General features: G+C 36.5%; 1 protein-coding gene and 1 non-coding gene across 2 annotated transcripts; one reads left to right on the forward strand and one right to left on the reverse strand.

Annotated features, from left to right (window-relative positions):
- Nucleotides 1-6,073: 6,073 nt before the first annotated feature.
- LOC112535646 lies at nucleotides 6,074-6,180 on the reverse strand. Its single transcript, XR_003079729.2, has one exon. It is a non-coding gene; the product is annotated as a small nucleolar RNA R71 (small nucleolar RNA).
- Nucleotides 6,181-7,200: 1,020 nt separating this feature from the next.
- On the forward strand, nucleotides 7,201-7,803 carry LOC107261667. Its single transcript, XM_015722519.2, has one exon. It carries the CDS (start codon nucleotides 7,201-7,203, stop codon nucleotides 7,801-7,803), a length of 603 nt encoding a protein of 200 aa, XP_015578005.2.
- Nucleotides 7,804-11,124: the final 3,321 nt, after the last annotated feature.

Consider the following 11,124-nt stretch of genomic DNA (forward strand, 5'->3'; position numbering starts at 1 on the left):
ATTATACTTTCATGTTTTTAATTAGTTGTGATTGTTTCATTATTTTCATTTGACTTTATTATAGTTGCTTAAAAATAATTAGGTTAATTTTAATTTTCGGACTTATAGAATCAAGAGGACAAACTCTTCCGTTTGACCATATCTACTTGTTTAATGATCTAATTACATGCATATGTGTTAATTATAGGTATGGGGGCAAGGCGACTCGAGTCGGCAAAGGCAAGCCCAGGAAAACTCCGTTTCACCCACGGTTTCGTGGCCATCACGGGGGTCGCATCACCGGTAGTCTTGATGAGCACGGCCGAGTCAAGACCGTGTTGAAGGATAAAGAGCAATTGTCACGGCCTTGAAGGTAGCACGGGACACAACCCCTAGCCGTGCTGGGAAGCACGGCCGTGCCAATGCCCATGCCAAGGAGCATCCGAAGAAGGCTAAAGGATCGGCCGAGTCCTAGCCGTCTTGACGGCCTTACCCTCACCCGTCAAAACCGTGCCTATAAGAATTGGAGGCCTCCGAAAATTTTGCTTCCCTTTTGTTTTTCTTAGCTCAAAGGTGTTGTTCTTATATCCCTATCTCACCCTTCTCACTTTCCTAAGCGAACTCAGGTAAGTCCCTTCATTTGTTGCATTATATTTTTTTTATTTTATTATTATGATTTCACTTCTATTTTAGACATATACTTTTGTTAGGACATGCTAGGATATTTTGGTGGCTCTATAGTGTAACTATATGACCTTGGTTAGGTTAATCTACATTAGTTGTTGTGTTTGTGGTGTAGTTGGTTATGAAATTAATAACTGTAGGGTTTTGGTGGAAATAAAATGTGCCTCTGACATGCAAAGCATGAATAATGTTTAGATTTAAATTGCAATTCTTTGGTTCATGATAAATTGGATTGATATATATCGGTTTATTAGTTTATACAAGTTTTGGTTAGTCAAGTATAATCATTATACGTTGATTCGGTAGATTATTTCTTTCATTAACTTGAATTTTTACAAAAACTAATAATTCGTTGCATTAGGTGATATGACGGACCGCGATAAATCTCGTAGAAAGCAATCGAAGCAGCGTCGCTACCGAAGCGATCGCGTGGTGAAGGAACGTCTTCCTCCACAAAGACAACCAGCACCAAGACTTCCACCTCCACCACCACAAAGAAATAGTCCGACCTCGGAGAGCACTACTGTGAATCCATCCACACTGGCCGTCATCCATTGTGGACATTCCCTAATGCAGACAATGAAAGTAGATTCCAAGTCATGAGATGGAAGCAAGTGATGGCGGGCCGTTGCATAGACTTCACATCCCTAGAGAGTGGGATTGGCTCAAGATGTGCACACACCGGTCGAGACTCGCCATATGCGAGATTCTTTGACATCATTGAGCCAACCTACCGTGAGCTTACGATCGAGTTCCTCAGCACCTTCTTCCCGGCAGATCACAAACTGGCATCAGCCTGATGCAATTTATTTTAGGCTTGGGGGAAGGGAGTTCTCGATGTCGGTCCCACAATTTGGAATGCATTTGGGATTATGGACTGAACAAGAAATCTCGGGGGAGGAGTATCAGGGTTGTCTCTACATCCACCCAATTTCATATGACGCCATGTGGGATTCATTGGTAATGAGGGAAACATACTACCCAAGCAGTGTCTAAGGCATCTAGCCTCATCAACCATCTCCGCTACATTCATACCCTACTAGCTTACACCATTCTGGTGAGGGGCAGTTTTGGGCGATCCACTGAGGCCCGATGTCTTTATTCTCCTGGGCTATGCAACATCGGAAGAAGCTAGACTTGGGATATTTATTGGCTCGCCAAGTCCGTTCATTTATAGTAGGCCTTCGGAAGAAGATGCATTGTTGTTTCGGTCCGTATGTGACTAGGTTAGCTAAGAGACTAGATGTATTGGACGACTGTCTGTCGGAGCTTTCAAATATTGGTGACATGACACCACTAGGGATCAGACAAATGATCAACATGCGGATGATCACGGCCACTAGACATCCACATGGTATTGAATATAGGCTCGTGAGCACAATAGTCAGGGAAGCTAGAGAGGCAACGGCTAGAGGAGCCCAACATCCGTCGGCTGGGATTCCGGATGTTAGGATTCCTAACCCAGCTAGAGTGTTTATGCCTTCATCCCGGAGCCTCATCCTCTCATTCGGTAGAGCCATCGAGCGTCGGATCGGTGCTTTGGCCGACCGTCTAGATCGAGTCTGCGATCTACGAAGCGATACCGAGTTTGTGCGGTTTCAAGAAGAAACGAAGGCACAGTTAGGCGATTTGAACAGTACACTTCAACAATTCCCGAGTGGTTTAGAAAGACAGGCCACCAGACAGACTTCATAGTAGTGCGATTCAAAAGATGCAAGAGGTCGGAGCACAAAATCAACGGCTCATTGATGATATGGAGTTCGATTTGGCGACATGCTTCATGACCCTGATCCACCACCGCAACCTCCCCAAAGAATTTCCAACTTCCAAAGCAGATCCAACCGGTGAGGATACACCGTCAGAGACTCTAGCGGAAAGAAAAAATTTGTGATATTTTCCTCCATCCTTTTTCTTTATTTTTTTTTTTTTTATTATTATTATTTTTTTTTTCTTTCAATTTGTTATCTCCTTTTACTTTCTTGCTTGTAGCTTGTTTACTTTTATGTTATTTCCTTGCACTTGTTTGTTTATGTTAAGTAGAACATTATAGTTTTTTTAATTGAAAAAAAAAATAAAAATAAAAATTCAGCATGATCTTCCATTACCATAATGTGTGAATCATATGCTTCCTCAGTCTAAAACTCTCTAACACTGTGGACAGTGTTATACTAAAATGTGGGGTAGGGACCTACCGATGTTGTGCCTATCTTGAGTTTTGTTTTAATTAAGTAGTTGATGACTTTTTTCTCCTTTGAATGGATTCCCTTATAGCTTTTATCGAACCTTGTTCGGAAGAAGGCAATGAATAAATCTCTCAACTACAATCCAGCCAGGTAAAATTGGTATTTTTCCTTAATTCTTCCATATTACTTTATCGTAGATATAGAACACTGTTAATATTGCTGCTTATTATTGTGATTGACTATTTAAACTTTGGGTTGAGAATTCATGCAATTTTAAATCACTCAAATGGTGAGATTTTGAGCCAATTGGTGCATCACTATTATGCTCCCTTTTCCTTCATTAGTGAGCATTTTACAGAATCTCTGTTTCTAGAACTTGCTTTACGATATCTGTTGAAATTACATGAATTGTCAATAATCGTGAGATGATTTGGGCACTTAGGATTTACACAATTTGGCCAAAAAGCCTAACCCTATTTTTCCCTTAGTGAACCAATTTTGAGCCTTAGCCATTCCTTTCTTGACAATAATAACAGTGACACTCATCTTATCACTTCTATTCATTTGACCATTCTTTCTACCATTGTTGCTGGAAATTATATAAGTTATGCTGCATTTTACTTTGGATCAATCTGCATTCATATATTTCACTAAGTTGCTAGATTTTTCATAGATGCTTCCTTGATTATTGTATGTGTCAATAACCAACAACTCCTACATAAGCTGTTGTAATATATATACATAGTATATATATTTATATATAAAAAAAAAACAAAAAAAAAAGTAGAAAGTATTAATTTAGTTCATTTCGAGCATCATCTTATTTTTAGAGCAACTTAGTGTTCATTTTGGTACAGCACTTGATCCTTCATTACTTTCTTGCATTACTTGCTTAACTTCCAAAGAACTTGTAGCCTACTTTCCATATTTATACGTACCTTACCTTAACCCCATTACAACCTGGCTCAAGACCCTTTGATCATGATTATTGATTATTTCGTAGTAGTGGAGATTGAATCCATTAGCAAGCCTATGGTAAGCACTTTTTCTGTATTTTTGCGTTGAGAGCTTGGCGATCTTCTTTCACCTATATACACTTGTGTGTTTTGAGTGATATCTTGTGAGGCATGATTCTCAATTTCTTAATTTAGATGGTTTATCATTTTAACTTTAGCAACTTTATTAAGTTTGCTCTTTCTCTTAAGGATTTAGTGATTTGGGGATTTTGGGAAAAATCATTACGGAGTTTTGAAATTTATTTTGAGCTAACCTCCTGCAATGCAGTTCATTGAGTTATTTGATATCTTTTGAGGAGTGAGTTGTAAATTGCTTGAGGACAAGCAAAAGTTTAAGTATGGGGTAATTTGATAAGCATCATACTACACATGTTTTCATGCCCGATTGTTCACATTTTTATGCATGATTATCCCGTTTTATGCTAGAATCACCTGTCTTTTGTTTCCCTTTTCATTTCAGGTCATTTTCGAAGGACACCATCAGCAATCGAGGGAAATACGTGTGATTACGGAGCAAAATCCATCAAATTGGGCGAGAACAAGCACCCCGAGGGTTGAGCACGGCCTGGACTCCGGCCGTGCTGAATTATCAAGAGGTTATCCCCAATTGTGCCATTTCAGCACGCCTTCCGTAGCCACCATGGCCTCCATCACGGCCTGTGGTGGATCGGCACTGTGGTGGCTCGGCTAGCAGACTCCTGATTCGGCCTGACTGGACTCGGCCGTCTTGAATCAACTATATAGGCGATTTTGAATTCTAATTGAAGAAGACGATTTTTGGACTCAATTCCAAGACACACACTTAATCAAATATTTCTTATACCTCAATTGTAGACCTGGAGAGATCAATTTTCATCAATTGAAGGGGGGATTCCACTTATTCCAACATTGAGAAATGCTTGTTACAACTGGATTTTGAATAGTAAGGACTGGTAGTTAACACTTAGAGATGAGGTTGATTTACTCGCCGGATTAAGAACTAACAACTCTTAATAGTCTTAAATCATACTTAATGCTAATTTGTAGTAATCTGATAGGAAGAGATTCCATTAGGTTAGTGCAGGTTTAGGAATCTGGTAAGCTCGAGAGAGGAACCGGGATTCAATTCAGGATTTAGGCACGGGTAAGCAAGATCGGCAATCCATAAAATTCATCTTTAGAATTCCATCACTTAGGCTCCCTTTTGGATTTATTTCTCTCTTTACAATTGTCTTTTAATTTTCCATTGTTGTCCTTCATTTACTTAATTGCACTCATAACCATTAGCTGGTATGTTAGAACTTTCACACCCTATTTCAGACTAGATAACATAGCAAGCAGTAGTAACTCTAGGTTCACCCGATCTCCAGGGATACGACCTTGATACTCACTAGTGCTAGGCTGCATCGGTAGGTTCACTGCCTTAGGTGTAGGTTGCATAAAGAACCCATCAATTCACAATTAGGTCCCTAGTGGAAAGATACTCTTATTCATCATTGTATTACTTGATACGATCGGTGCACTTTGCCTTGTGCGGATAGCGTGCATCAAGTTTTTAGCGCCATTGTCGAGAAACTCTTTTCTATTATAATATTATTAGTAATTCAAAAGCTAGTAATTTAGCATTTTTATTTTTCATTTGATTTATCTTTATTGTGTTTGTGTTTACTTGAATCTGTGTATGACCAGAGCTAGTTCGCTGGAACTATTTGCTTATGAACCAAAGTTGGAAACAACTTTGAGGAAGCAGTAAAGAGGAGAATGAAAATGAGCTTTAGACAAAATGGTGGCGGAGTTATAAAATCAGAATTAAGAAGGAGAAGCAAACCAAGAAGGGGAACAGTTAAAAATGGCAGCTCCACCTAGGGAGAGAACCATGCAAGAGTATGCACGCTCAACCCTTAATGGGGCTACTTCAATTATTAGACCAAAAATTACGGTAAACAACTTTGAGATCAAGCCCAACATTTCTCAAATGGTACAAAACAATTGCATGTTTGATGGTTTGCCTAATGAGGCTCCAAACACCCATTTGGATAATTTTTTAGAGATCTATGATACCTACAAGATTCATAGAGTATCAGATGATGCTATTCGATTGAGGCTATTCCCATTCTCGTTGAGGGATAAGCCAAAGAAGTGGTTGAAGTCATTTCTAGCTGGGACATTTACAATCTGGAATCAGCTGGCCGAGAATTCATGGAGAGATACTTTCCACCTTCTAAGATAGCTAAGTTGAGGAATGACATAGCAGGGTTTCTTCAGCAAGAGGATGAGATTTTGTATGATTGGTTGGAACATCTTAAGGATTTACTGAGGAGCTGTCCACACCATGATTTACCTTTATGGGTGCAAATTTAGACATTCTTTAATGGACTGAATTACGTAAGTAAATAGTCTATTAATGTTGCAATAGGTGGATCACTAAACAATAAGACTCCTAAGTAAGCTATGGATCTTACTGAGTATATAGCAGTCATGAACTATCAGTCGCAGAATCCAAAAGAGTAGGTTCGAGTCAAAAGAAGTGGAATCCATGCGGTAGACCCTATGGTAGTTGTAAACGCATAATCAGAGGCCATGAGTAGAAGATGGATGCTTTGACTATGTCTTCATCTGAAAGACATGCATAAGTTATGACGTGTGATTAGTGTGGGGGTGGTCATCTAAGTCAAGATTGCTAAAATAGCAATATTTTTGCTAAGCCGGAGCAGGTTGATTATGTGGGTAATACTCTGAGCCAACAGAACAACCCCTACAACAATACTTATAATCTGAGGTGGAGAAATCATTCGAATTTTTCTTAACGAAATCAGAATCAGCAAAGACCTCCACTACTAGGATTCCAACAGTAAAAAAAGCAGCAAGCTCCTCTTAGGAGTAATTTAGAGGAGATGATGGAGGAATTCATCTCAACTTCTGAATTAAGGTTTCAATCTACAGAAACTGCTTTTAGGAACCAACAAGCTTCGATTCACAATTTAGAGAATCAAGTGGGGAAAATTGCAAAGCTTTTGAGTGAAAGGCCCCAAGGAAGCTTACCTAGCAACATAGAGACAAATCCTAGAGAGCAACTCAAGATCATTAACTTGAAAAGTGGAAAATAATTGGAAACTGAAAGAAAGCAAGTAAAAAAGCAATCTGATGTAGTTAAAGAGGTAGTTGAAGATGTAGAGGCTAAAGTAGAAGATAAAGTACAAGCAACACCAAAGCCTACCCCTTTTATGAAGGAGTATAAACCAAAGGTGCCTTATCCAGCCTGTCTTCTGAAGGATAAATTGGATACACAATTTGGTAAGTTTTTTGAACTCTTTAAGCAATTGCATATTAACATACATTTTATGGAAGCTCTATCGCAGATGTCCAAGTATGCTAAGTTCTTAAAGGAACTCCTCTATAACAAGAGGAAGCTTGAGGAAGTGTTAATGGTGCAACTATTGGAGAAGAGCTCGGCGATCATTCATAGGCGATTACCAAAGAAGCTAAAAGACCCAGGGAGTTTCACTATTCTTTGTTCTACTAGTAATCTAAATGTTGATAATGCATTGGCTGATTTAGGGGTTAGCATTAGTATTATCCCTTATAAATTATTTAAGAAACTTGGACTAGGAGAACCTAAACCAACACTCATGGGTGTTCAACTAGCTGATGAATCTGCTGTATACTCTAAGGGTATCATCGAAGATGTGTTGGTAAAGGTTCAAGATTTTATTTTTCTTATGGATTTTGTGATCATGGATATGGATGAGGATGTTGATGTTTCCCTCATCCTTGGTAGACCCTTTCTTGCTAGCGCTAGGGCCATCATTGATGTTCATGATGGTAAGTTTATTCTTAGGGTAGGGGATGAACAATTAACCTTTCAAACTCCTAATGGCATGAAATACTCAATTGCACTTGATGATATGATAGAGCATGAAACTGTCAATTTAATTTCAGCTATTGATGTTTTTAATTTTTAATAAGTTTCATATGATAATAACAAATATGAGTGCTACAAGTTAATTGATTACATTTTTATATTTTAATCCATTAACTACTTTAGTTTAAAAAAATTATTTTTTATTATTAATACCTTAAAAAAATATAATAATGATAAAATAAATTGAAAAAAGGGGAAACTTTTTTTTTTCTTCCTTCTTCCTTTCCCTCCTCCCTCTTCTTCCTCCCCGCTGCTCTCTCTCCTTCCTCGTTTTCCACCATTTACGGCCACAACACTGCGCCTTAGCCACAAAGATTCTCTCCCTCTTCCCCTCTCTTGTCGGCGCCGCCTTCTCCTTCCTCCCCCTTGCTGCTGACGTCAAGCATGGGAAAAAGGAGTTGTCGCCATCCTTTCGCTCACCCGATGCTGAAAATGAGCTCCCCGCCGTCAAAAACCACCGAGCCGAGCTTCGCGGTGTTATCTCTGCCGGCAGCTGTGTGCAACCTCGTTGGATTCGAAACTTTTCAGCCTCGATCCGGTGGCTTCCTACAAGTTTTCGGCAAAAGCAGATACACTTTTAGACTCCCGCAACTCAAGCTTTGCATAGGCACTTCTTGATTCAAAATCCGACATTGTTGGCGGTATCGGCTTTCGGACCCCAGTGTTTTCCGGACACGCAGAATTTTGAATTTTCGACTTCGTATAATTTTGTTTAAATCTTAAAAATTATTTTATAAATTTTAGAAAATATTATTTCTATTAATTACCAAGTATAAATAATTTAATTTAATTAGATTTCATTAATTATGACTTAGAAATAAATATTACAAATTAATTAGTATGATTAATTATTATTCTGTTTTGTGATAGATGTGGTTGTGTTTTATTAGTTTAAATATCAGAAAATTTTTAAGGATTGGTTGTGAAATAAATATTAATGACGGACCGTCTGTAATTAATTGTAACCTGTGGTTTTGCGGAGTCGGAGAAAATAATGCAGTTTTGGTAGCCCGACTCCCGTTAAATAATTACGAAATATTTAAAGTGTTTCTAGTAGGTTCTAGACCCGTAATACGGGGAGTAAACGTCCATATTCCGTAATGCGGAATTTTTGGAAAACTTCTGAGTCTGAATTTCTTAGGCATTCTAATATAGGAGTCTAAGCCTAGGAAAAATTAAGAATATCTTATTAATTGAGTTATTTTCGTGAATAGATAATCCGTCCATCTAGCCAGCTCCACCTGAGGCGTAGGAGCAGACTGCAGAACGTGGCAGAACTGTGACTTAAAGTCATATAGTTAACTACACTTGTGTCATGTTTAAATTAAATGATATGCTAATGGATTTATAAGTACTTCTATTATTATTAGCATTAATATCATTAATTTTATTTGATTAATAATTACTACGTATATTAGTATCATCATTATTATAAATTTTATTTTCTTTATTCTCGATATTCTTATTATCATTTATTATTATTATTATTATTATTATTATTATTATTATTATTATTATTATTATTATTATTAGCTATTATCTTTATTTTCATTTTATTATTATTATTATTATTATTATTATTATTATTATTATTATTATTATTATTACATATAATTTTTATGTCTGCTATAATTGTAATTTCAGGATAAGGCGGCAGTAGAACATGCCACCTTATGGGTTGCATCAAAACCGCGTGCGCATCGGTATTGATCAGAGACAGGTAGTAAAAAATTATTTTTGGGATTTGCCGTAGTCGAGTACAACTTTCTAGGCTATGAAAATTTGACTGTCGGAGGAAGGTCCCAGGTTGAGCGTTGCTCTCTAGCCGCTTATTTGGGAATCAAGTGACCAGACTAGATTTAAGGACCCTAGTTGAGCTTCGCTCTCTAGGCTCTAGAGCTATTGGAATAAGAGAGCCGAAAGGCTGTTAGTATTAGAGTTAGAGTTTTGATGAGGTACTCATCCCATAAACGTTTAAATTGTATTTTTTTTTTAATCATGGCATGATACATGTTTTAATATAATATGATATGTTATTCTGATTAAATAAATAATTTATTGAGAAGACTGTATTTGTTATAGAATTTTATGATTTTAACTCACTCTCGAGGCTGACAGCCTCAATTTTAACTTTTTTCAAGTGACAGCTAGGTTCTCTGTCGTCTTTCTCTTGATAGCCCGACTTCCTTCTTCTTCGAGCTTATTGCATATTATGTTTGCATTTGGTCTGTAACAAGTTATGAAATGTTTGCTAGCATCCAGCTGGAGATTTGTGAATGAAATGTTAGTCTAGTTTAATAATATGTATATGTATATATATTTGAATTGTCGATCATTTAGGCTTACTACGGGTTTTGGAGGCTTTAAGCCTACCCATTCTCTAGTGCCGGTCACGGGCCCACAGATCGTGTCGTGTCATTTCAGTAATTATAAAGAAAATATATTTTAATTTATTATTATATTTTTTAAGATTAAAGATAATTTTATATAAAATAATAAGATGAAAAGAAATACATATTAAAAATTAGAATTAAAATAATAAACATTATAAGATAAAATTCTTAATTACAAAATGATATTCTCAAAACAATAATATTAATTTATTCATAAATTACCATATTAGTTTTTATTTAAAATTATGTTAATATATTAGTATGTAAATAATAATGAGTCAAATTATTATAATTCTCGTGCAATGCATATGAGAAAAAACTAATATATATATATATATATATATATATATATATATATATATATATATATATATATATATATATATATACACACGTGAATTGCTCGGCCTTGCCAAGGCCGAGGTTGAGGGTTCAAATCCCTCCATCCGCTCTTCGCTTTGTCATTTGTGATAACGAGTGGAGTAGGCGTGATACAGTGCATAAGCCCTTTAGAGATAGAGGCGAATAGCAAAGCCCCTTGTTTGTATAGGGTTCTAAACCTTTCTTACTAAAGAAAGCAAAACCTACTCTAACAGTTGCTTGGCTTTTCAAATTCTTGCTAGTGTTTTCCCTTACTAGTAAAGGGGGCCGCTAGTTATAGCACGCAGTGTACTAATGAATAGGAAAAGCCGATTGAGATTACTAATGACAGGATGGAGGTTGAGGATAGAACATGTTCGGTGCCTCGCCCTTGTATGTATATATATATATATATATATATATATATATATATATATATATATATATATATATATATATATATATATATATATATATATATATATATATATATTGCTTTCTTTCTCTTCTTATAAATTTTTCTATGAATTCTTTGTTTGTATTATGAAAAGTTTAATCTATTATTAAAAATATTTAAATAAATAAATTAGATGACTCTTCAAAAATTA

This window comes from Ricinus communis, chromosome 1 (assembly GCF_019578655.1).
Source record: "Ricinus communis isolate WT05 ecotype wild-type chromosome 1, ASM1957865v1, whole genome shotgun sequence".
Lineage (NCBI taxonomy): Eukaryota > Viridiplantae > Streptophyta > Magnoliopsida > Malpighiales > Euphorbiaceae > Ricinus > Ricinus communis.

Excerpts from the sequence above, each read along its gene's own strand:
- LOC107261667 (XM_015722519.2), top strand. The coding sequence starts at position 7,201 with ATGTCCAAGTATGCTAAGTTCTTAAAGGAACTCCTCTATAACAAGAGG.